General features: G+C 41.5%; 1 protein-coding gene across 2 annotated transcripts; it reads right to left on the minus strand.

Moving 5' to 3' along the window:
• Positions 1-833: 833 nt before the first annotated feature.
• On the minus strand, positions 834-26,403 carry nova1 (NOVA alternative splicing regulator 1). Of its 2 annotated transcripts, XM_044042453.1 has the most exons (5): positions 26,389-26,403; positions 25,803-26,046; positions 18,874-19,017; positions 9,176-9,342; positions 834-8,818 (listed from the first exon to the last, which is right to left on the minus strand). In XM_044042453.1, exons 2-5 carry the CDS (start codon positions 25,999-26,001, stop codon positions 7,799-7,801), a joined length of 1,530 nt encoding a protein of 509 aa, XP_043898388.1. In that variant the 5' UTR covers positions 26,002-26,046; positions 26,389-26,403; the 3' UTR covers positions 834-7,798. The 2 variants fall into 2 exon arrangements, with proteins under 2 accessions (XP_043898388.1, XP_043898390.1); XM_044042455.1 differs by lacking the exons at positions 25,803-26,046; positions 26,389-26,403 and adding an exon at positions 21,658-22,317.
• Between the last annotated feature and the right edge of the window lie 1,101 nt (positions 26,404-27,504).

The raw sequence follows: 27,504 nt of genomic DNA on the forward strand, positions 1-27,504 counted from the left end.
TGCTGCTTTTCACCACATAACTGATTTTTATATTAACTTGTTGGTTGCAAATGGCAAAAAAAAAAAATTGTGACACCGCCCATAAGAATCCGAACCTCAAAGTAAACAGATTGGGTTGATTAATGTCACTCACAACCAGGTTCCTATTGGACGACACCAGCTGTCAATCACCATTCATATGTGTCATGCTTTATTCTCTATTTTCCACTAAATTTACAGCATAGATTCTATTGAAGAAGAGCTGATAATAGAAGTTGAGACAATTTTTTTTTCAACGTTGTAAATCAAATGAAAAGTAGACTCATATTCCCATAGACATCTATTCAAATTGAGTTATTTTTGCAACCAGCAGTCACAGTCTGGTGTCTCATCAATATATTCTTACTTACTGGTTGACCTTTAAGGAGCAAATCAAACTAAATCATTTTTTTCATATATATATACGGCCTATAGTTGCAGTTATATAAATTGTCTAGCTTTTACTCGTAATTTTGAACATAAAAATGTCTTTATTATGTGTCATAACAAAGTGACACATTTCTAAAGTATTAGATGCTAATTCTAATATGGATGAGAAGGAATTCAATGAAACCAGGTGTGTTTTTGCCTTGCGACACACTACATTCTTGTTAAATAATACTTTGTTTTTAAACTATAAGGAAAACCGATGATCTTTTCCTATCCCTAACTAAACATACCATAATCATAACCAGGTAATGGTTAAATTATCACTTTAATCTCCTCATTTCTGCCACAAGACACTTGATATGATATACACTTATAGATAAGTTATGTGATGAGTGAGGTGGAGAATAAAAGGAAAGGAAGACAAGTGATGTTAAAATGAACATTTATAATGACTCTTTGTTGCCGTCGCAAAAATAATCTTTAAAAAACAATTCAATTATTAACACTGAAATGCTGACTTCACTGGTAGTCCACGAGTCATAAAACACAACTCACTGAATTTCTTTTACAAACACAGTACTACAGTTACATTAAATAGTCATTACCGTTAAATCTATTAATGAATAATGTTCAAATAAACCTAATAATAAAAAACAATGACACGTTTAAAATCCTCTCATTCCCTCACCATAGTAGCTGCTGTTTTTTTTGTTTTTTTTTAATCAACAGTGTGTCATTTAGAAAATATACTGCTTCTGAGATGTTCCTCTGACAAAAGCAGAAAACAGACTGGCAGCATAACAATAATGGTACACGAGCTCAAACGTCGCACAATTAGGGTGATGTTTTTCAAGAGGAGTGGCGACAGGACGTAACCATTCCTGTGATCTAACATTTAGTTATGTAGGCTGGCAGCCTTTTGGCTCAGTATGGAATTATTTGGCACTCTCGCTGACAAATATTTGCCATTAAAAAGCTTTTGCACTTTTCCTAAAATGGCACAAGAAGGCATTTTCCTCTCATTTTTCAAACATGTTCAGAGTACATTTTAATTTTAAAAGACATATAAATGCTGTCCTTGAAAGCCCTTGTTTGCCTTTAATGCTGGACTATCATGGATTCTCCTTGTAACAAACAAACCACTCATTATAGTATCCAAGAGAGATGTACCCAATCAACAAAACATCAATTTGATTAGTTTGGAATATACGATCTTATGCTGTCAGTCCATTTTTTCTGATATGGAAAGAACAGAGGTTAAAAGAAGTACAAACTGATCTCCAAGAAAAACTGACAATGACATGACAATGTCTGCAAGGTACTGGCATGCTTTCTTCAATTTACACTTAAGCAAGCATTCAGCCCTGCAGAATAGTCCGGAGAACCAGGAAAAACAAACACTTTTGACGGTAAAAATGGTGTAAAATCCAACAGAAAGTACTCAGACAGTTCTCAGAGATGGAGAAGGTCAACTATGTTCATGGGAGGTTCAGAGGGTCAAAGAAAAAAATGGCCTCATGTCCTGCATGTTCTCAGACGAACGGGCTCAGAAATACCTCAGTCCATTCCAAGAGGGGGACACAGTAGCAGGTGCTCATTGTGACGAAAGACAAACTGTGACATTGTGTAGTCTGAGAGAGTGACACTCAGGTAGATGAGGTTTTAAGAGAGGAGTGAGCAGCCGTAGCCAGTTTGTAGTGAATAAAACCAGTTGTCGCCTTCCTATGAAAGGGTTCCATGGGGGGGTGTAGAAGTGTAAAGGGTTGGATGAGCGTCCAGAATACATTTGGAGTGAAAAAGTGGAGAAAAAAAAATTACTTGACAAGTCTTGGAATGATGAAGTTCGTTTGGCATTCATATGTGAAGCAGTAAATGCAACAACAGGGGGTTGAAACACGAAGAGACAGAGATATAATTCATGTTACTAGGACTTTCAAAGTCTAGTAGGTTTCCCTCTGTGATTTCTTTTTTTTTTTTATTGTGGTAGCAGAGGCGATCTTCATTTTGCTGGTGCCAATTACGTTTCTCAGATCTGACAGTTAATATCAGCCAGAGCCCGAGAGTTTGCATCCCTCAATATCTCCACCCCAGTGCTTCAATCCCAGTGTGCTGGAGAAATGAAGAGAATTTTTCAAATAGTCATAACTCAAAAGCAAAAGACATCGCAAAAAGTGACAAAAGTCGTACACATCCCTCATGGTTTCACCCGTTATCTCAGAATACAGCATTCAGTAATTGACACAAACCTCTGCTGAAGGGAATGTGAAGGAGAACCTTCGAGTGGGTTCAGGTGCAACTTTTCTATTTTGTCTGAGACTCCAGCCCTTTCCATCATTCATGAGACCCAATAGGATCAGGGAATAAATAAAATGATTTCAAAGTAACATAGGAAAACAACCGTTAAAAGACAACATGTTTTGCTTCATTTCACAGCCAATATGACCACTTATCAGTAAAGTGCATTTATGCAACACCAAACAAACAAGATAATGTTGACAGCGAATCGGAAGTTGTGTTAAAACATAACTGGTTTTGTGACTATGGCCATGCGAGGCCTACCTGACTATACTGTAGCTGAAATCTGTTATTGACATAGATATTAACTCTACATGTTTCTCGACAATCCTGCCCTGAATTGACATTGAAGACTAATAATAACATTTGACAGAAAAGAAAAAAAAAAAGAAAAAACATATGGGTACATTCATAGATTAGATCTGGGCTTTCAAGCTGTGAAAAAAAAACAAACAAACAAAAAAAACTCTTAACATCGTCGTCATGGGACAGGTTATATGAGGTTCAACCTGTCTGTAAAACAAATGCATGCCTGATAAAAGAAAAACAAGAAAAACACAAGGAGCCAATACACTGAATAACATTTTCACGTTTGCTTGTTTCACATTTTTAATACTCCCCACTCTAAAATGAACATATCTTATCTGATAATGTGTAGAGAGGATGAAACTGATGAAAACTTGTTTGGAGACGTCGGTGTGTGTGTGTGTGTGTGTCTGTGTCTGTGTCTGTGTCGGTCTTTTTTTTCTTTTTGTTTTTTTCGGGCCAACATGACAATAATGAGCTCCCTCCCAACTCACAACAGAAATAAAACAACTTTTTCTTCTTCTTCTTTTTTTTTTAGAAAACAACAACAAAACAAAACAACAAAACACATGAGGCGAATAAAACTTAAGTGCTTTTACAGTTGACTGCATGCAGTGTTATGTTTCTGAATGTTGCGAGAGACACCTCGCAAAATTTTTGTAATTTTTTTTTCCTCCATAATTTACTTTGATACCATGCAATAGAAGACGTGCAAAAAGATAACACCTAACTCCACAAACACATTTTTGATTGTTAATGGCTATGTTATGAATGCTTATAACATGTTATGCTTTAGTCCATGCTGGCCTATAGAGACATTTGTGAGAAAACAGCAGTACTTAAGCCACAGGTCAAACAAACACACAAGGGATGCATGTATGCATGTGTAAAACAACATGGATCCATAAAAATCACAATCTTTTACTCTTATTCTATGTACCTATGGGATTAAACGATGCACAAAAAAGTTATTTGTCCTTTGTTTTCTTAAGTAATGTATTTGATTATCTTTTCTTAAATTAAAAGACAGTGTTTGATTGGCACTTGATCAGCACTTCTAAACAAGTTATTGATATCTAACATTTGATCGCACATCTACAATTTTAGAAGCTGCAGAGGTCTAGTTTGGCACAGGATGTACTATGGAGTCTATTATTACTTTTACTATCTTACCAATAATGTATAGTACACTATACACCTCGTATTATGCTCCAGCCTTTTAGAGCATATTTCTAATCAACAGACCAGACATCTTTTCAACTAAAATATTTTGTATAGTTTACTTATCAAATAGCAGCATTTTCATAACTTACAAAAAGTACATGTAAACCTATTCATTCAAAATCTTAGTAATTTCAAAGGTTCATACAACAGACATAAAACACAAAACAGGACAACATGCTACTATATTGCTTCCAATATCTTTACATTTTCTTACTGTCAAACTAAATCATCAATGACAGAAATATGGACACCACCAGCTGATGATGAGTCATCATAATGCACAAACAAATCGCGAAGCTAATCTTAGTCAGGCTTAGTTGGCACTCTCATCATCCACACAAATATAACATAGTTCACATTGTATCGACAACGCTGGACTGCATTTGGACTACAAACTAGAGTAGCTACAATAAAGTACATATAGATCATATGACATGACATATTGTTTTCCACAGAAATGGATTCTAGTCATTTTCAGATAAGAGGATATGCATAAAGGATGTCATTGTTTCGGCTTGAGGTCACAAACAGGTTCCCACTTTCCACTCAGTATCATACGCATTCTGTCCTTCCTACACTTTGTTTAGAGGCTGAAACATGAGCTCAGTTTATTCAGCCAAAATATGAGTATTTATTCAACCAAGATTTTGCCTTCTGCTGGAAAAAAAAACACATCTTCCTTTAAAAGGCCATAGTTCACAGTCTAAACTTTTCTAAATCCTACGTGTTCTTCTTAAAGAGGGAATTTGATACTTTGAACTAAATGTTGCTGGTTGGTTTTAGTGGGTGTCACAGTTTTGGAGGCAGGTGTTTTCTGTGCATTTTAGCCTTGTGAACTCTTGCAGCCTGGGGAAATGTTTTCATACCCTTATGACCTGTAGTGCATAACTCCCACCAGCAGCACGCACGACACACTGCCCATGAGAAGACGAGACAGGAGGAAGGAGAAAGAGGGGGAGAGCACAGTGTAGGAAGAAGCACAGACGAGGATCAGGACACAGGAGGACGATTCAGAATAATGACGAGAAAACGGCGACATGGATGGGAATAAAATGTTGAGAGAAAGAGAAAAGCTAATGAGGGGGCACAGAGAAATCGTATTTGGCACAACGTATTGATCAGTATTGATCAGGCAAGCAGTCCAGTTGCATTGATAAAACACCCCCTTGTTTTGTGCTTGTATCTTATTATATGCTAAAATCTTGGGCAGTAAAAAGTTATCTTACGCTATGATTTCACTAGTGGCCACATTGTAGTTAATGATGACTGTGAAGCCTTCCAAACACGTAGTGAGAGGAAAGATTTCAGTTAGGAAGAAAAGGCTCACTATTGCAATTGCCACGTGTAATGCTCAGACACAAAGAGTCACAAATCCATTTACTTTCAAACATGAATAATGGTAATGAAAAGAGACAAGGCTAGTCATTCGTTTTTCCAAAAATCAGGAGTGGCTCTGATTTTTCTTGGACACTACTCAGCACCAACCCTCACAGCCGTGTATTTAGGAAGCTGATCATAGAGCTTGGGTTGATGGGGACAATTGAAAGATGTCTGTAGACGGTCGACGTAATAGGGCTGGAGGATAACAGTGCAGGGATATGTGGAGGGGGAATAATTTGTGGCTCGCTGATTAGAAAATGTCTGGTCATTTACTTACAGTACGTTGGTACTGGTAAACAGAAACATCACAAGACGCTGAAGTACAAATGCTCTTGTGTGTCAGTATTGGTAGGTTTTGTTGTGTATGTGACACAGATGTGCACATTGAAATATACTCACATCCCAAACAGGGACAGACATGCTTTACGTTGTGTTCTTTAATGTCTCACAGTGCAGTCTTCAGAGACCCAGTGTACTCAGGGTGAACACTATGGATAGCAGCACAGAAGGAAGCCAAGGTAGTCTTTGCGTGCTTGTAAATGCTCAAGAAAATTAACCTCCCTGCATTAGGCAACTTGCCCATAACAGACAATGATGCTTTTTTTTTTTTTTTTTCATAATGTGCTCCACTTCAAGTTAGTGAGCGTTGATGCAAATTGGGAAGGATGGCGCGCTGGAAAAGTGAGTCCGAACCTTCTTTTCAAGTGTCAATCTACTTCCCTTTCATTAGTTCATGTCTCTTGACTATTTGGTACCCTTAATGTAAAGGCAATAGTTTATTTGTTCACAGATATTGGTTCATACAGCTTTTCATAATAAAATGCTTTCATGGTGCTTTGTGATCTGAACTGGTTGGAGTACTTTTTCTGGAATTGGAAATGTGTGACTGATGCAAAAATAGTGTCAGGTTAAATCTAGAGTATGGCCAATTTTTGGGGAAAAGAAAGCTTGCATTAGGAGTGAAAGTGTACTAGAAGTACTGAGACTGGATTATTTTCTATCATGAAGTGCTGAAATCAGTCCTATTTCATTAGGTGAAAGGCTGGGTCAGATCCAATGGGCTACTAATGGCTGGATGATCACCTTTTTCTTCTAAAGAGAAAGGTCGACGCCAGAGAGATTCTCATTTCATGGCAAAGAAGATAAAAACCTTATCCTATAGCACCAAGAAAGGGTAGAACAACAAATGTACTTCTGTGTGTTTGTAGCTGTGGCTGGATATGCAAATATGTTTTAGTGTTTGTGCATTTGTGGGAGCGTCATCTATGTGTTTTCATGTAAATATATTTATACATTCCTGTGTGTCTCCTCTATCCTCTCACATTGATTATTTAACCCCTGAACTCTTCTTTGCAGACAGCAACAGTGAAGTTCAGACTGGGTTTGCGTTATACATTTCTTTCAATGCAACACAATGTTTGATCCCTGTAAATAAAAAATAGCAACAGGCTAATAATGTTTTTACATTCAGATCAACCTGCATTCACAGGTTTAAATTATCTATTTGTGTTTGAATGAATCATATCAATAAATAAAGGATGAAAATATAAAATACCCAAATTTAGAAACTTTAATTATGATATGAGCCAGAATTAAATGCAAGTGAAAGTAGACATGGTTATACTCAGATTAGTTCCCCATAGATTGAGATGACCTCAAGTGCTTGTCATAAAACCTGTGCCCTGTTAACAATGCCTTTCTGCATTGTATACAAAGAGTGAGGTTTGTAGAACAGCTCTGTTAGCTTACTGGAAATTCATCTGACATACTCAACTCACCGGGAGCTGAAGTTCGCAATTGAAATGAAAACCAATAAACCAAACAAAAAAGGAACAAAAAAACAAAACAAAACAGCTATGAGGTTTTGGAGGAGGGTGAAACTCTGCGGCCTCACCCTTGAATCTGCAGCTTGGCAGTGGACCAGTTCAGCTTACTCTGATCGCCATCGTCAAAAGGACTTGACACAAACTTTTAAAAAACATCAGGACGTCAGTCCTGAAAACACATTCACATATCACACACACTCTTGGTTGTCTCCCCCACCTCCTCCTTTGTGATTCTCTCATTTGATACTGAAATATTGAACAGATATTTGGACATTTCTTTTTTTTCTATTCATCGTGGCCCTCTCAATTCCTTTCTATCTCTGTCTTCATCCTTTCCTTCTTTCCTCTTCTTTTTCCTTTTAGCCCACCTTTTGTGGGTTGTTAGCGCGCACACCCTGCTCGTAAGTGATCCTCTGGCTGATCAGATACTGCGCTGCTTGTGTAGCGGCTGGCGACCCTGTTATGGTAACTTTACGGTTCCGAGTACCAGGAATGAACTCTCCCTTTTTGGAGATTTGGATTCGGGCTCCCGTTAGCTCCTGGTATTCTACCAGCGTTTTCCCTCCTTTCCCTAAAATGGCGCCCACCAGATTCTCGGGAACAGCAATCTCAACCACGTCCTTGGCCCCATCAGCCAGCTTCTCTGTTGCCAATAGGGAGGAGGCCATCAGCGGGGACGAAGCATTTAGGTAACCATTGGAAGCCCCTGTAGCAGCTGCTAGAGAACCCAGGGAGAACCCACCGAGGCCCGTGGCAGGGTGGCCAGCACTGCCGGAAGCATCACTAGCATAGGAGGCCAGCAGGTTGGCTGCAGCAGCAGCAGCTGGGTTAGCACTAGCTGCTACTGCAGCAAGGACCCCAGAAGCAGCTGCAGGGTTGAGGCCGAGGCCAAGGGTGTTAGTGTTGTAACCATAGCTGGCCAGTGTATTGAGGGCTGAGGTGATGGCCAACAGATCATTGCCAGAGAAGCTGGACATGGCAGCAGGGAAAGCGCCCATTCCTGTCAAGCCGGCCTGGCCCAGAAGGCTGGAGGCAGTGGCAGCCGCTGCGGCAGCGTTGGGTAGGACCTCGGCCGTGTTGGCATAGGGTGAGCCGGTGGGGTTGGAGTTGGCCACTGGGCCGGAGACGTTAGAATAGCTGATGTTGAGACAGCTGCTGCTTTGAGGGTCTTCCTGGATCTTCTGCACTATGATCTCCACAGCCTTGCGGTTTTGTTCGGGCTCCCCACTGATGGTTACCACTCGCTCCTGCAGGTTGATGCCCTCTGGCTTCTGCGAGAGCTGCACCCAAGCCCCTGACTGCTCCATGACTGCTTTCACTGTGGCACCACCTTTGCCAATGATCAGCCCGGCTGTGCTATTGGGCACAATCAATTTGGCCTGTAGAGAAATAGAAAGATTGAAGTAGCAATAAAAGGAAATATGAGACAGATTTAAAAGAATAAATGGCCGACAGGGAGAGGGAAACCTTACACTGAGTCAGAATACTACACCAGCCCCCACTTTACTCAGCGGTTTGTTAATCCCAGGGGTTTAGGCTGCAGCTGCCACATGGCTCTGTCTAGGTATGAAAGACTGTAGGTAAAAATAACCACATACCCTCACATTTTCCTGACCCTTCCAGACTGTGGGTCATGGCCCAGAGAACAACTAATAGACAAGGTGTCCTGGAAGTGAACTGTTCCTTCCATCATGAGACCACACACCCTCAGACAAACTGAGTGTACTGTATCTCACCTGTTTGACACGGTCGGGGTTGACTGTGGTCTGCGGCTGCAGTATGCTGACTGGCTCAGGTTTCTGGGCACTCTGGGGCATCTCGCGGACTTTCTCCGCAATAAAGTTGTGAACACCATTGAGGGCTTCGACTGTACCCTGTATCAGACAGACGCGTTCTGTAGTTCCTGTGGCGACAGAGGAAGAAAAGGACAACACAAGTGGGTGGTTACTACTGTGATCTCCGAGAATGTACTTTAAGAGCAGATTTGTGGGATTTGCTCGGGTTGGACCAGAATCTACTTATATTAAAATGTCTTGGCAATGAAATATGTCCCTTGACATTTTTATAAAAGAAGAGCAATTACTAAGTGATTTCTCGTTTCTTCCATTTACACAATCGCTGGAGAAACAGCTGAAAAAAGGAACCATGCTTGGTTACTGAGCCATGGGGGTGGGTGGGGCGGAGGGGGTGGCAGAGCGGGAGCTCATTCCTCCCCAATGATGTAACTCTTTCAGTGCTGTAATGCTGAGCCTGTCCCTGCCCAGCAGCAGCTCTAACACACAAAACACAATCTCAGTCCTGCTCTGGGCATTGACAACCCAACAAGCATTCCGTTACCATGGAAAAAGGGCCATGTCGTGGAAACAGGTGATGCAATAGCGAGTCTTTTATACTTCCTCACAAGATTTTTAAAACACTCTCTCTTCTGTGTCAACCTTTCTGCCTTGCTGCCTTTAACATTTGACAGTTCTTTTGCCATTTTATGTTTAATTACTGTACAGATGACATAGATCGGTATACATAATAACACAATGTTTGGACATAATCTGCAGCATTGCTGAGACCTCTTCTCCTAATAAATCAGCAAAATTCAGGAAATGCTGAAATGAATTCAAAGTCAAACTGCACTGGCTTCATGCTAAAAACACGTCTCATAATGGATCTGAATAATCAATAGGTCAATAGAAGAAAATGTCATAATTTGCTCTTGAAAGCAGCCGTAGAGTGTTGCATATTGCACTTTAAATAAAACAGTTCAAAATACTAGTGCAACCCCTGTTAATATTATTCCTACTGGAGGACAAACAAACTATGAAAAAGTCATACAGGGAAGCCCGCGGCCACAAGCCTTTCACCTGAAACTGACTGTCAGAACATGCATTCCTCAAAGATTTATTTCTAAAATAATGACATTCGTGCTCCATTAGGGAACTGGATATTTTCAAAAAGAAAAGTTAAATCCCGAAAAAGAATCAGGCTATTCACTCTTATTCTCCAGAGGTTCCATTCGCACAGTATGAAGTGTCCTGAAGGAAATTGTAAATGACATATTCTTGTGTATACACCCATGGATACAAACAACAGACCAAAACAATAAAATGTGATGATCTGAGGAGAAACATGTGGGGAAAATCTAACTGCACAAAAGCTGGAACTTTCTCACAGTGATATCACATTAGTCTGACTTATTGGAATTTACCTCCAACAAGCTTTTTCCAGATGTAACAAAACTTTGCCATCTTATACAGTTATAATATGTATTTTCAGAGTAGTCTTTGCATTTATTTTTTCCGGGTGGGAAAATCTCTTTACATTCCTCAAGTTAATTACCTGTGTAGTTACACAGCTGAGTGATACAGTGAGTGTACACAGCTCCCAGGTCGTAATCGCTAATCGATTAACTATACACTAACTTATGTCACTCATTAAAAAAAAACAAGGGGACAAAGAAGTAATCTGAATTTTAGAGTTCTATTCTCCACTCTATTCACTTCCTAAACTGCTTGCATCAGCTCTTGCCTTCGGTGTCTCTTTGAGCATGATGAATTGTATAATAAACGCTCTGTGCTCGAAGTTGCAGTATAGGAGATAGCTCATCCTCTCATTGGCAGGTGGAGGACAGAAATGTGTCAGCGCCCCAGAGAGCACACACCTCAGCCTTCTGCTTCCCCCATGAGACCAATGACTCCAAGATCTGTTCTCTTGATGTCGAAGACAGAAATTTACAGTAAACTGCAGTTGCTTTCCTGCAAACTGAACCTGGCTCGGCTTTAGGTCTCATTTATACCGACCGTGTGCGCTCTACACATTAAGTATGAATGTCATCACATCGGCAGATTTATGAAATAATTATTCACACTACAAATCAAGCTGGAATGCTTGAGATGAAATCCCCACTGCCGAGATTATTCATCATTTCACAGTGTTGCCATATGGATATGGAAAGTTTTACCAAAACATAAACAGCTACTAAATTATTCATATTGTGGCAAACAGTTTCTTATCCTGACCGGAGGATTTCAATATCCATGTTTAAAAAGTCATTCGGTGTAACACTGGACTGTTTCATGTGCCTGATTCAAGTAGGCCAAAAAAAAAACCCGACACAATATGCATTTAGCCTTTAAATAGCCTCATTTTTGGTCGCCAGTGTCGATTGCATCCGAGTACCCATCAGAAAAGGAAAAGGAGGTTCTTGACTAGGTTTACGAGATTGAAACCATTCACAACCTGTTAACTGCAAGTTTTTTAAAAGATTCTGAGTTCAGGATGTCCTGTACATGACTCACCAAATTTTAATTACGAGCGAGTATCGAGAAACACAGTAGCATCCAGCTGAATCTGACTCTCCTGATTTATTTCCAAAGACAGTGACCAGTGATGTATAACATTACATGTGTTTTCAGGGTGTTAATGTTGACTTTCTTTATTGTCAGTGATTTATGAGGACCAAAAACCAACAAACCATTTGTGACCAGCATAACATCGCAGGACCTCGTCTGTCTGGGTCTCTCAATCCTCAAACTCTTTACTGAAAACACACAGCCCATCTCTAAACACATTCACAAACAGTAGATTAGTTTAACTTTTAAAGTAACCCATATCAGGTGGTCACTGAGGTTTTAAGCGATCAATATCTACTGTATAACTGTATATGTAGAGGACTATTTTTAGCAATGGCTTAATACACATTTGGTACCCGGGTGAGTATTTACAGCAGTGGTGGTGGTCTCACTGCAGTAATGACTCAAAATGAATTACAGTGCCCATGTTAATGGTTATGAAGCAATATGTCACCCAATGCAAGAGTGTGGTGCACTGATGTGTTATTTTTTGTAATTGTTTTTGGACAACAATGGAGCTCATGGCGGAATAAAAAGCAACCTCGAGCTGAGAATACACAGACAATACATTCTAGTTGGCTACATTCATTATTGGTTTGCTCTTTTCATTTGCTGGCACTTAGAGAGTGTTATGTGTATGATGGTGTGTATGAGAAATGAACTGTGTCACAGAAACACAAATCAACAGAGTTGTGACGAGCCGACTAAAAGCGAGACGTTAACTAGGGCTAGAACAACACTTTTGCAGACTTAAAAGAGCAAAATTGTTTATGATGACGACCGCAGTGTATCATGTGAACACGGAGGAGCTACAAAAAGCACAGACGGTATATAAAAATGGACATATGGCGCTTTTCTATTATACAGTTCTAGCACTACACGACTCTATTTGACTCTGGTTTGGTATCACTGCCATGTCAATGTTTTATATGCAACACAAACTAGAATTAGTTAATTACAAAGATTTGTTCACCAAATTCTTCAGTACTTCCTGCATGACCGGAGCGCAGACTTCGTCTGAAGTGAAATACTGTGGAACAGGGTTGTGATTCGGCTCACACTTGGCGCCGTCACTAAACACACCCAGACTCCTCTGTTAATATTGAGATTTTATTAATTTCCTGGGTAAATGTGATTTTAAAAAGCCAAAAAGAAACGAGTACAGTCAAGTCGTGCTAGAACTGCATAATAGAAAAGTTCCAATAGTATAAAATCTGTATTCTTTTAAATAGCCATCAGAGGGCAATTCCACTGTTTTGTATGCACATCTATAAGGACACTTTATAACATCAGTAAACAATTTCCAAAGGAAATTCTCTCAAGATCTCAGTGACTACATTCATGTCTTCTTTAATACAGCATGAGATCCATTTTGTAAATTCTAGAATAATTCAGAGTCAAATGGACCGTAATGCAGGACATATGGTAGAATATTATGTACCACCCAATACTGTAAGTGTCTGGTTGCAGGTGTAGGTGGACATGCAGTGGAGTCAGGTTCATCCCCCACTTTTCCAATGATTTCAAAAATTAAAAAGTTAAACTGGCTTAACTACAGCAGTTGACAAACTGCCAATTGACCTGTAATTGTAACAAAAGACTTACATGTATGCGTCTCTTTAATGCTTTGATAGTGGACAGGCCTGACGCTTGGTGCTGGAGGTAGTTATCAGAGATTAGCAGAGTAGCGTTTGTCATTGTTAACTACATAACAAGAGTTTCTAATGTTGCTAAAGTGATAATGATGTGATTTCTGTGGTGTCTGCTGTTATTTTGTGCCCTCTATTCGGCAACAAAGTTTTGTAATGGGGTCAGAGAGGTCCATTTGGGCTGTGTAGTATTTGAGCTATCATGTTAAACAGGATCTGATTGGCTATGGTGCCTGTGTTGGAATATTTACAAAGTGTGATTTGATTGACCAACGCACATGCTGCCACATGGCAAGTTGCACAAATCTCAACTTCTGAATGAATAAAGTGAAGCAGTGAACCCACAATAAGGCATGGGATGATTTAAACATGTTACGTCACGATTATCCTGACCAAAATAATTGTAATTTACAATATAATTGAAAAAAAAGTGCAGCCTTCTGTCAGAGATAGAATCCATATTTTTTTGTATTAATCAATTTAATACCATCAGGGACAATGACAGAATGAAAGAATATGAGGAAAGACACAGCTCTCCATTGCGGTACATTAAAAAGTAAATCACAAGGACTGTATGCTGGTGAGCTAGACAGGATTTCCAAGTCACGTGAAATATTGATTCATGCATAATTAACACAATGATAGAAATTCACCACAATTAACTTATTGTAAGTGCTTTTAATCCCAGTAAGCGATAATATCGTATATTGTCCCATCACAATGCAGCACTCAGTGTCACTCAATTCAAAGTGACTGAGAAGCATTTAATTCGATGCCTCCACCACATACGCGTGAACAAACCATATTACAATTACAATAATTGTACAAAAATGAGGAGGTCATACATTTTTTTAAAAGATGTCAATTCCAAAACAGTACAGTATGTGAAACTGTAACACAGCTTGTAGCAATTATTTTCCAAGCAAGAACAAGCTTTTAGAACATGCAGCTTTTGATTTAAATGGCAGTGTACTACAGCGTTATGGAATGGACACAAAAGATAACCATGTGACTAAGATGAGCCCATACGTTGTCTGTGCAGCGGCTTTTTACAACTTACTTCTAGTATCCTAATATTTATGATGGAATAAAAGGAGGACGGTCTTTGAAGAAGGAAGGCCACGTTTGGGTGGAGAGATAGAGCCCCAAAAAACAGGATTTTGACATGTGAGAGCTGTTGTCATTACTATTTCATAACTGCTGCACAACCTTGTGTGCTTAGTGTAAGTGTAACCATGACAACAAAGGTCTTCAAACCGCAAGGAAGTACTTATTTTAATCCAAAACATGTTTAACTCAACCCAACTAAGTGGTAACATTCCATAAACATGGTACTTACTGCATCCATTGCAATAAAGGTGTGGTATAATCTGCACGTTTATTACTGTATCCATGACAACAGAGGTCTGATAACACCTGTCAAAGAAAGAGGATGGTCCTACAGGGCAATATATGATTATTGTTGTCCACTTTTTTTCTGTAAGCTATGAAAAGCATCATTTTTTTCTTTATTTTAAGCTCTAAGATTTCTGAAGATGAATTGGAGAGCTGGGTCATAAATAAATCAAATCATTATACCACTTAATATATTATATTTGCTGTCAATTCCAGAGTTGTGGGCTCTACAATTGGCCGAAGTACCTGCTGATAAATTTAGTCGGTGGAGTTCTTGATCATTTCAAGAGTAATTTAATGCTGCACTTCAAAAAACAAGAGAGGGCTCCCCGGAGACTTTTGACATTTAAAGCGGAGTGGGCCAAGACATTCCTACTTTTATTTCCCTTCATGGACTCACACTCAAAATCTGCTGGACAGCATTTTTCAGAATGCACAACTCCAGTTTTGTAACACATGATTTCTGTTGAAAAATGTGCAGTCAGTCGGTCACAGCACAAGCCGAACACGGATGACATCATCACAGTTATTTTGCCAGAGCTTTCTCAAGTGCCACTGACGAGATGATCCAAACATTGTCAGTGCCTCACAAGTCCCTCTGCCTCTCAAATGAACCGATTTTGCATTGTAACAAACATTTCAGTAGTTACATAGTTGTTTTGCTCTCTTGCTCTCAAACGTCGCGTTAACACCTTGAGGCAGAACAACATTTCAACTGCAGTGGAACTGGTTGAAGCTAGGAAAAGTCACAGAGAATTGACAGGCAGTAGTGATACTGACCTGTCAAACACTGGATTCGCAACACTAAAAAAAAAGTGTTCTTTTTACATGTAGATTCATTCTCTGCTGTTTTTCAGAATTTTGCTTTTCTCATACTCTGAGGAATAGTGTTTTTAAGGCATGAGGTCACTATTTTGACTGTTATTTTAATGATATAATAATGAATAACAGTAACAGTGACATCACAACATCAGTCACATGTGCGTGCTCTACAAAGTAACTCAATACATGTACTTGGCTGGAGGCCAGCTGCAAAAAGCAACAAGATTGAAGTCTTGTTTCTGGAGTTTAGGTTTGGATCGCGGACTCCCACAGCTCTCCTCGCAACTGCTTAAGTATGCAGACGTGTGTAAGTGGGTGTGAGGAGAGGTGTGTATGTTCTGCATGCACAGTGCAAGTGGGTGAACATATAGCATGGTGCATTTATGAACACTCAAATCAGTCAGCCATGCATCCAGGGGCCTTTAAAGTACTAAAGTAGCACTAAAGTATGCAGTCATCACCCATTAGTTAAGGGGCACACATGCAAACAAAAGTTTAAGAGAAGTGTGATGTAATCTTATCTGGCCTGAACTCTCCCAACTACCAGGAACCAGCCCTGAGAGAAAAAGTGAGTGGGGAGGAGGAGAGAGGAAACTTGGCCTGTGTTGGAGCAGCTTGATTGCAGCTGGGAGAGGGGTCATGTCCACAGAGAGGGATAGAAACGGGCTATTTCTGGGCCTGGCCCCCCTGTCCCCTCACTCACATACAATCATGCATCATCCACACCCTTCACTATCTCTGCTCATCCATCTCTGTCTGCCACAGCAGGGCCCACTCGTACAGTGTCCATCAAGACCTTTGAAATCACAGCTTCATGTCTTACACTGACGGATGGGGAGACGTGAGGTGGGTGGGGAGTCTCAGACGGAGCGTCAAAGAGAGGATCGCAGAAGAAAATGGCTGCATTGCTTGTTGTCCCTTGATTTCTCTAGTGTGTGATTGTGCTGTAGTTAAGAGTGTGCTCAGCCTGCCGCAGGATGAGAGTAAGGGGTTTGAACTGCATGCTATGTCAGCCCAAGTGATATCTGATTCAACACTGAATGAAGGTGATAAGCGTTACATATTGTACTGGACGAATAATTTTTTCGTTGTACGGCTGTAACCTCACCACGTTATTCATACTTGTAATGATTTTTTTAAAACCCTCTACTGACTTCTGAGACTGCAGCAGTGTCATCTATTGTGAAGTCTACTGTACCAGTTGTTTCATTTTACATGTGTGGGCCAGAACAACCATCCAATCAAATCCTTGCCAGCTCCCTCTCCCTGAACTCCTCTTCTCACTCATCACAACAATGAGTAGGGGGATGGGCCGAGCAGGTGGTGGCCTATGAACATTTCTACAATCTAAAGGGAGAAATAGAGACACATATCCCTCCGTTCATTTGGTCTGACGCCAGCCAAGTAGCCATAATTTACTCCGTCCAACATGCTGGCCTCGTGTTTGGAGAATCTGCGGAGCCCCTCTGAGCCAGTGGCATTTTATCATGGCTAAAAGAGCCATGGAGGAAAGAAGAGAAATACAAAATTGGAAAAATATCTGCCTGGTCATTTGTCTTTTCCTCTCCCCCAGAGCTCAGTAACACTTTGCTGCAGGTCATTCTGTCTAATATATCACCTGTTACTTAGTAAAGAGGTAAGAAAACATCTTTCTGTAGTGTATCATTTTATTTTTAACATTAAATAAATTAAGAATTCTATAGTACGTCCAACAGTCAACGCGATTATGACGGTACAAACTGCGAAGGCTATAATTTCAAATCTCTGCAGTGACTGCACCATTGAATATTTTGTGCTATAAATATCACAAATATGTAGACATTCTAATGTACTGCTACTACATCTACACAAGGATTGTTTTGCTGGTGTGTGTTATCGCAGAAAACATCTGGACCTAATAAGCTGTGAGACGCCGAGCACCTGTTATTTTTCACCGAGTTGAGGAATCCTCTGAGGCTTGAAGGACAAACACCCAGACTCCTCGACAACTCAGGCCTTTCTGTTTGGAGGATAAGATAGTTCACCTTTGACCTCCATGTGACGGGGTCACCGAGCTGAACGAGCATCAGGCCCTCCAGCTCGATTAATGCTGTTGTTGGACGCTTTTAGACGTCGTTTGCGTCACTGAAATTTGCACTTTCTTGGTGGGAATAAAATGACAGCACTGCACAATTGTCTCCAGAAAAGGTGACATCGTTGTTGTTTTGCAATAACAAAAGAACCAAGTGGCAACCGACTGTGACATCACCCATGAGAATCTGAATTCAGGATTTTGCCATACTTTTGTTGACCCAAATCCCAAACCCAAAGACCAAAAAAGAGACAATTAACTCCTTAGGAAATTGTTGACTGATGTTACAAATCAAGTGAGGAGCAGTGCTCTCTATCACCAAAAATTGCTGGCTGGTGCCAAAAAACTGCGTATATTTCTTTTTGTAACTAGCAGTGTTGCCCCCTGGTGGCTATTCAGTATATTTTTATTTCCGCATTGGTGCCCACGGGAGAACTGGAAGACTGCGTCCATTTTTTACATATATCAGTCCATGCCTGGAACCACAAAGGGGAAACCTGCACTCGTAGATGCGACCAGCTGGGCAGCTTTACAGAAACTGACAACGCCTGCAGACTTCAATGCAGCGTCTCACAGCAGTAACATCTACACGCATGTTTCGTCTCTCAAGGACAAAGGAATAATTAAAAAGGATCAATAATGCCACTGTACATTTCTGCAAACCGCAGATATGGAATACGTGGGTGATGATAACAATTTCCTGTGACGAATGTGGTTAACTATTTTTCCTTGCCCGAACCTAGCACCATGTACAGCTTGCAAAAAAAACATAAGATAGCAATGTTTCGGACCAGGCTATGATGAAAAGGGTTTACAATTGTTTTGAGATTAAAAAATGTAATGCAATTATTCATGGTAAGCCAAATTAAAAGGAAGGAAAGTGTCAAATCATTACTCCTTCAGCTCCTCCTATCATACCAGTACATTGATTCTAAAGCACTAGGGTGAAACTAATAGTAATTTTATTTTATTATTTGAGGTTGAGGTTATTATGAACGGAAACAGTCTAACATTCTACAGAGAAAAGCAGAGTGTCGTGTGATAGGCTTAATCCGCGTTTTGTGAACTCTTTTGACAACGGTTTGAATGTAATGGACATTTATTTGTATTTATAATGTACACACTACAGTCTTAGCTACTGTGATCATTCTTACCTGGGTAGAAGTCTTTGGATTTGGACAGCTTAATGGTGGCACCCGTCTCTTTCTGCAGTTGTACGATGGTCTGGCCGCCTTTGCCAATTATAGAGCCGGCTGCATAGCTGGGGATCAGCACCTTCAGGAAGTACTCGCCCTCCTCTGGGGGAACACACACAAAGTAGGAGAGGGTCACCATAGTGTAAAGTAGCTCTGGACATAACCACGTCAAACCTTACTGGTGCCCAATCCCCAAAACCCCCAAACAAGCAAAGACTCGATGGGAACACAACTTTGACATATAACAGTTCATTATAAGGGGAAAAACAAAAACACAATCATACATCTGTATTTCTCTGGTGAAGGGAATAGGTCTAGGAGAGAGATTTTACCCTTTTTGAGTTTTCAGCACGTTCACATTTTATTAGAAATTGGTGACATGCTCTGTGTCCTGTCCCAGATTTTCTTGTAGAGTAAATGATGACCTCCTTTCCAGTTTGCAGAGGTCTAATTTTAACTGTTTTCAAGGAGTTTTAGCAACCTCTGGCTAAATACAAAGCCAAGTCCAGTGTTACTAATCAGTGTTCACACACACATGCACGAATAAAAGGAATGTGGAATCGATACTTCATTCTGAAAGTGAAAGTGAAATGTATCCTGAGAGGCAAAGGACACACAGGACTAAACGCAGATACATTAACTCATTATCCATGTGGTTCATTAATACAGATGCAAAGTGATCCTTTGTAAATAACAGACGTGAGAAGAGCATATGGGAACCAATCCTGCAGATTTGTTCATAGGATATAATGCCAAGATGGTCTAAATCTCCATTTTGGAAGGCTTACAGTGGCTTGCACCGTAGAATGATTGACAGCATGTCAGTCTGGAAAACGTACAGCCAAACATGCCTCACCTTTCTGTGGGGAAAGTTCCTTTTCCGAGTATTTTCTAATTAAGAATAAATCAGTCAACAATGTGGGTGAAGTATTGGTCTAGGAAAACCCCGATCACACCGAACGCTCTAATCTAGTAAAAGGCAATCAACCACATATTGAGCTAGGACCTAAATATAATCAGCAAAGCTGCCAGCGAGACATACAAATATAATCCATTTATAAATGTGGACCATCATCCATGATGATTCCCCGGTGCATTCCAAATATCATGTCGATGATGTCATGGTTAGCACTTGGAACAGGTGTGCACTTCTACTACACGGTGAAGCGTTGATACCAAATACTCTCGAAATGCTGATTTTGAGGCAATGACGTCATGTTTGATCCACTTCAGCTGCCTCGGGAGTGACGCTGCTGAAGTGGTCACAGACTCAAAGAGCCTGTACACATCTGTATGACAAGATTTCGAGTATGATTCGTAGTGAAGATTCACACATTTTTCTTTTTTTTTTTAAGATTTCTCGTGAAGGGTATCTCAGCATATCTCTCAGAGCGTCGTACGGTCTGTGAAGGGTGTCAGACCGACATTGGTGGGGGGCACTGACCAGCTTTGGTGGAGGGGAGAACCTGAGACTGAGCAGAAAATGAATGGATATCATCCTTTATTCAAACCAACCTGTTGCCTCTAGAACGCATTCATTAAATTTAGATGTGAATTAACATGGCACTGTGACATGGAAGAATTTCACAGCCTACAAGTTAGCTCTTCTCCTTAATGCATTAATATGCCCCTCATGTTCCATTCAGACACAGGCTTGTTTTCGTGTACATCACCCACAACCAACAGCTCTGACAAATATTGAGACAACGATATGATTGTCAGTGTCTTTTCCTTTTCATTGTGATTAATTGGCCGTAGCTGTGAAGACAATTCCACAAAAAAAGCACAAATTGTGCTCAAATTTTAGTTGAAAGCTAGTCAGTGCTGTGCCAATTTTTCTGTGATCGTCTAAACAAAAGAAATACGAGATAAACCTTTCCATGGACATCACACTGGCAGCTGTGATCACCACTGGCCATTGTCTGGTCTTTGGATTTTCTTGCTATATTGCAGTAGGCTCTCCGCTTTTCTCACAGTGAATAACAATAAAATGACCTTGGTGAAAAAAGAAAGATCATGCTTGACTGACATGGTCGCCATAAAGCTTTGGAGCCGTCCCCTCCAATCACAAGATATCTGTTGTCACAGTCAAGCAAAGAATTTAGCATGAATCATGCTGACTGTAGGATCCAAACATCCAAAGACCTGTTGTTGACAGACAAGCCCAAATCGACTGCGTAACTTTCTGCTCATCTTCAACCGTAGTAAAGCCAGCAGGGGAGGAAGCCGCTGAGACTCCTTCCATCACCCTCACAGCCACGTTTGCTGTCATTACTCAATAATTAATTCTGTCCTAGTGTCTGAGATCACAGTAACAGGTTTTAATCGCGTCATGTGGTATAGTAAACATGGCAATCTGTTGCTGCAGTCCGCCAGGGAACGGGAGCAAGGGGGCACACTGGGAAGCCGAGCCAGTGGGGTGTTAGTTCAAACCCCTGCTTCCAATACTGGAAGGATGGCTTGGAGGAGAGACACAGACACTGAGCCAAATGTGTTTAGTTAAGTCACTCAAGGGGGGTGGGTCAGGAGGAAATGCCTTGTGACCGTCCTCCCCTCCTTCTCACTACCCTTCCGAATAGGCATTCTGCAATTCAATGGATTAACCTGCCCCGATCGACAGCAAGGACGGAGGAACAGAAATGAGCAACGACGGAACAAATGAGCTTTCGGTGTATGAAACTGCACATAGTCTATCATGACGAATAAATTCAACAAGTCAGACAAAAAGAGTTTCTGGCTTACCCATTCTGAGATCTGCTGCTTCTCAAGTCCTCTGTCAGATCGCCATCAATGCCGGGGCACAATCTCTAAAGGGGATCTGAACATTAGCCTAGGCATAGGTGCAATGGTAGTGTTGAGGAATGCGGCCAGTCAACCCTTTTCACCGAGGTTTAATTCATCAGCGGGTGCAGAAAAAGAGATTTCACCGCAGCATCCGAGCCATGCCTGCAGCTGGCCAGAGCCTCAATTGTCTGAAAAAATGCTAATGCAGACTCTCAGTGTTTTCAGTGAAAGACGGCACGCATTGTTCAAGCCTGCATCGGTTTGAAGGGGGGGGTCTTCCCTGCCGCATCACCCTTTTCACTGCTCTCATCCATATTCATCGAGTGGCCTGTCCGTCTGCAGCAGCATGCAGGACTGACACCTCGCACGGCCAATGGGTAGCCTCCTTCCTCTAGCACGTCATGTCCCCACCTCCTGATGCCGGTCCCAAAAAAATTGAATTTCCTCCTCCGCTCCGCCTCTTTTGACGCAGCACTATAAAGTATAGCAGTCCATTCACTCACGTTTTCTTGTGGAAAGTGACAAAGGTGAAGTGGCTGAGTGAGCGGGCTTCAGCGGTGAACAGGCAGGCATGTAGAATGACCTTCAACAGTGGCTGAAGAGGTGTACGGATAACATAAGCAGATGATGAAGGAGGTGGAGGAGGAGTGATCTGAGACAACGTGCCTTACGCCACCCACCCTCTTTTACTCCTTTCCCCCACCCCCAATCCCTTAGACGGCCATGTTTGAGAGGGCGGAGGGGCTCATCAACCATTGCAAATGGCAGTGCCGCAGAATGGTGGAGGGGGGGTGATGAAGCCAATCACTACGCCAATAAATCTTACACCGAGCGGTATCTTAAGTGTGTGTGTGAAACTGCAACGTGTATGTGTGTCACTGTCAGTGCGCGGACATGGATGTTGGGGTCCTACTTCATTTAACAGCACCTTCCAGAGAACCTCTTTTTATTTCCTGGCTGCCGACAGCTTTCATCCACAAATCAAACCTTAACACTGTGGCACATTTTATTCAGCATCAAATGCCTTCCAGAAAATTCTACCAGTCTCATTCACTGAGAGATGCTCTGGTATATAGAAACACAGCCTCCCTGTAGTCTCCACTCCCTCTCATGGTCTATCTATCTCTCCTTTTCTGTCCATTCCTCTTTTTCACTGCCACCTGGCAAATTCACAGTCCGCTCACGTCACATCACTCTGCAAGGGCACCTGTGTCCTTCCCACCAAAAAAAAAGAAGAAGAAAAATACAGCTCGCATTCCTGTGCCAACCTTTCCATTAGCAACAGTACGAGATCATACCTAATCCCTCAGCCACACAACCTTATGAGAAGGCGCTTGCTTGCCAGAACCATGGGCTCAGAGTATGGGTAATTAGAAAGAGAAATAAATGAAAAGATGCTCATTCCGAGGCGAGAGGGGCAGCGCTGATAAAAGAGGAGTAATTTCCCTCGTTCAGTGTCCACAGCCCTTAATGCACAATGAGGGACTCGGCTCTGAAAGACCACGGTCTTTCTTCCCTTTGTTGTAACTGCCAGTCATGTTAATGATCAGTTCGTAGGAATAACGTGATCAATATCAGACGCAGTCAAGGGGTTGGTGATTACAGGGACGGCTAATGATTGTAAGGCTGACTACCACTGTTGCCAGACAGGCTGTGGGTTTTGCAGCGTTTCACGTGATGCATAAAGGGCACATGAGATGGGAAGTGATTCTGAAACACACACACACACACACACACAAGCACCGGCTAACAAGATATTAATGAAACATTGATGCTGTGTGCACATTATCTAATTGTGCATTTCATGCGAGGACTGCGGTCCAAATAAGCCTTGAACATCTGCCCTTTGAGATTAGACGTGTATCCCGCTGAGTGGTGGACATCAGGGTGCACAGTATAGACAGACACAGCTTGGCTCAATTTAAATAAAGTGTGCATGTGGGAAACACCCATCTCAAACCAGTTCAGCAAGCACAAGAGATTCTGAAGGGACTATTACGTCTCACAATTTAGATCTGCATTACAAATCATTACAAATTCATCAGGCAAGGCCAAACAAATGTCATTCTCGATGTTGGCAAATATTATATTACATAAGCTATTAAACACTGCATGCCACTTTCATTTCTGATATGAATATTACGTGTATATCTAAAAAAAAAAAAATCTATATCAGCCTCTTCAGATTCAGCCACAACTTATTTATTTTCATTGCCACGCTCTAAATTGTGCTCGTCCAGATTCTGTACTACCCTTACAGAAGATGGGCGTCACACTTAACATAACAGAAATTATAGCACTGTAAAGTGGGAACTGTCCGTGTGAATTATGCATTTTGGTACAGTGATGATTTTCCAGAAGCTATTTCACACCAGCCAACCTTTCATGTCACCCTGATATCAGAAGGCAAGAGTGCCGTGTGGATTTCTCTGTTCAACGCCCGTTTCAGAAGGGCTAAATGTGCGACACATGGAGGCTGAATGTGCTCTAAAATAATGTCTGCTGGCACAAGGGCCCTTATGTGCCCTGCTGAAATAACAATTCTGAGGTGCAGTGAGGTGCGGCAAAGATGCTCTCATGCTGTTGGAGACGGGATATAATGGTGCTGTCACTGAATGGCACGGAGTGTGTGGGACACAAAGACAAGACAAAATTTCAGCAACATATGGTGAAGGAAGTGCCCTTCTCTCTGTGGACGTCTAATTAATGTGACGTTGTTGAATTAAGCTGTCCCAATGCACCGCACACAACACACACAAGCTGAAATAAGACTTAAAAAGTAGCTGACAAATTAAATCAGTCATCATCTTACTGATGACTAAAACAGCAGTCTGTACACACTGATGTTCCTCCATTGGCCACCGCCGTTTCTCCTACACGTCGAGAAACACAGGTCAATTTGCTAAAATGGCCCCACAGTGTTTCTGTTGTTCCCTCACCCACCACATAGTTCTCATTAATCACTGATATTCTGTGAAGAATTGTTTTTCACCCCCCCCCCAAAAAAAATTAAATCCTAGCAGCACCACCTCTGCTTCTTAAGCATTTTTACATATTTTTATCCATCACTCTAGTATTTCAAAATGGTGCTTTAACCTGTATAATAGCATGACAACAGTAAAGGCTTCCTAATCTCACATCATGACAGACTGAGAAAAACAGTTGGAGATTTGTCTCACCCCACAAACTACAAAGAACTGGCATTTGTTGGGAGATCTCGGCTGCCGATAACGCTGCTGGTTCTCCTGCTTAATTTGCCTCAACATTTGCACTTCAAATGTAGACTTAGCTCCTGGAACTGCTAATTAATTAACTAATTAATCACAAAATCAGCATATTTCTCAGCCCTCAAGCAGAAGGAATTTCCTTCTTCCACACAGTCTCCCCCGCATCACTGATGCCGAATCTACAGCATTCATCACACAGAGAGATCCTGCTGTTTCTTGTCAAGGTTCACAAAGCAATACTTAAATGCTGAGGGTCAAAGGGCAGCTCCCTTTAACACTGGACCTAACACAACCCCGATTGTTTAAGTATCTTAAACCTATGGTTTATTACTTTTAGGTGGGAGACACAGTTTTCATGTTAGACTTGATAGGGGGAGTGAAGAGGAGCCAAGATGTTTGACTTCACTCCTGATGCACAAGATGTTAACACTTTCCAGTGTGACCTCGGCACAAGAAAGGATTAGGGAAGCTCAGTGTGAGAGAGAAACGCCATCACACTGATACACACTGAGTGAGACCATCACCTCAGTCTCCACTGACTGAGGTGAGGTCAGCAGACCTCCTGACGTTAGAGCAGGCAGGTGACTGGGTTCAAGTTCACAGATGACCTGGAGTTGAGGGGGTTAGACTCACTGCTGCTCAATGTGATCTCACTGATCAGAAGCAGTGTGAAGTATCAGCCACAGCCACAGTCACACAAGTGCTGCATGCGGTGGCCTCACATGCGGATCCCAGATCTGTTCCTGTGTAGCGTTTCTTTCTTTCTTTCTTTTTTTGTTGGTGGCACTTTTTCGTGTGTTTTTGCCGGGCTGCATGCAAATGCCTGCACAACAACACAACGATGAGTTCGGCTGTTGTTGTTGTTGTGTCTCTTACCTCCAATGTTGGTACGCTTGGTACAGCCGGCCTCCTCAGCAGGAGTTTCCAGCGGTCGTTTGCGTGAGTCCGGGTTATCAGCCTCCATGTGGGGCTGCTGCTGCTGCTGCAGGCTGTGGATTGAGTAAATCCCGTTATGGTCCACGGCTGCTGCTGCTGCTGCTGCTGCTCCACCACCAACACCACCGACCAACATCATCTTTACCCACAAGGAGCTGGAGATAAATTTGCACTAAAGCACCCCCTTTAAACACACACACACACACACAGTCAGTCACACGCAGTGCGTTCACTACACCATCGATCGATTACGCACGGCGCGATGTCGAACGGCAAGTTTGTGGTGCGAAAAGGATCAGAAGAAAAAACGCTGGACAAACAGTGGGATCGGGGGTGTCCCCTTGTTCCCGCGGCTCCCGCAGCCAGCGCTCCCTCACACACACACTCACACGGCTAAATATAAAATCCCATTGAGGAAAAACGCGCTCATTGAACGCGTCGCTCCGGTAGTCAGTCAGTGTGTGTGTGTGTGCTCCTTATTGTTGACGCGCAAAAAAAGACGGAAGAAAACAACTCCTCAACATACAGCAGTGTGGCAGCGCATCAGACGCGGAGACAAGTGCAACAGTTTCGCAGTGGTGGCGCAAACAGACGAGGCTTTCCCTGAAGTCATCTTTACGCCATGTTCCTCTGTGAAGTCCTCGGCGTGATAAGTGGCAGCTGTTGTTATTGTTGCCTTTGTAGTGCCAGAGGAACACACTATAGTTTGAGAGTGAAAGAGAGCGAGGACTACAGTGCCACTGACCGGTAGAAACACTGCAGGGATGCTATTAACATTTAAAAATATATTAAAAAAATAATGGAAATAAATAAATAAAAAAAGCCTTTTATACTTCAAACAAATTCGTTCGTCTACTCTCCTTTGATATAGTCTTTTATTCACTCTTCTTTATTTGTATTCCTAACCCAACACCTCAGCTCAGAGGCGTTTCAAGGGACTTTAGGTCTAGCAGTCAGTCCCTAATCCAAATAACATAATACTAAACCACTAAGCATCTCAATTTTTATCTGGAACTAGAAATCTACTCAAACTTAATGGGGGAGAGCTCAAACTCAAAACGTTTAAAGTCAAAACATCCTAGAACAGGGGTGTCAAAAATACGGCCCGGGGGCCAGAACCGGCCCGCCAGAGGGTCCAATCGGCCCACAGGTTGAATTTGTTAAAATTTCACACTAATCTAAACGTAATGTCAAATGCTCCAGATACCCGTGACTAAATGTTTGTGCATTTATAGATCCAGTGTGCTGTGTAAATAGTAAATTTAGGCATGATATTGTTGAAATTTCACTTATATTTCTCAAGAAATGTCATGTAAAATTATCCTTCAGTAAATGTAAAACAAAGGAGAAAAAACCAAGGGGTTCTTGTTGTTCATAGGTTATTATGCTATTATTTTACTATTTTTACTGGTCCGGCCCCCTTGAGATCAAATTGTGCTGTATGTGGCCCCCGGACAAAAATGAGTTTGACACCCCTGTCCTAGAAGAAATGCATTAGACGTCTTACAATGTGGTCCAGCAGAGGGCGCAGTGAATTATTATTTTTTCATTATACAGTTCTGGCACTGCTGGCTCAACTCTTCTTAGGTTTGAGTATCCTTTGTGTGGTTTTCTATTACTTCATAGTACTTCCTGTGTACCT

Source organism: Solea senegalensis, linkage group LG13, assembly GCF_019176455.1.
Source record: "Solea senegalensis isolate Sse05_10M linkage group LG13, IFAPA_SoseM_1, whole genome shotgun sequence".
NCBI classification, from domain to species: Eukaryota; Metazoa; Chordata; class Actinopteri; order Pleuronectiformes; family Soleidae; genus Solea; species Solea senegalensis.

Excerpts from the sequence above, each read along its gene's own strand:
- nova1 (XM_044042453.1), bottom strand. The coding sequence starts at position 26,001 with ATGATGTTGGTCGGTGGTGTTGGTGGTGGAGCAGCAGCAGCAGCAGCA. Across the intron at positions 19,018-25,802 it reads CAAGCGTACCAACATTGGAG|AGGAGGGCGAGTACTTCCTG; the intron begins GTAAGAGACACA and ends GTGTTCCCCCAG. Across the intron at positions 9,343-18,873 it reads ATCCAAAGACTTCTACCCAG|GAACTACAGAACGCGTCTGT; the intron begins GTAAGAATGATC and ends CTGTCGCCACAG.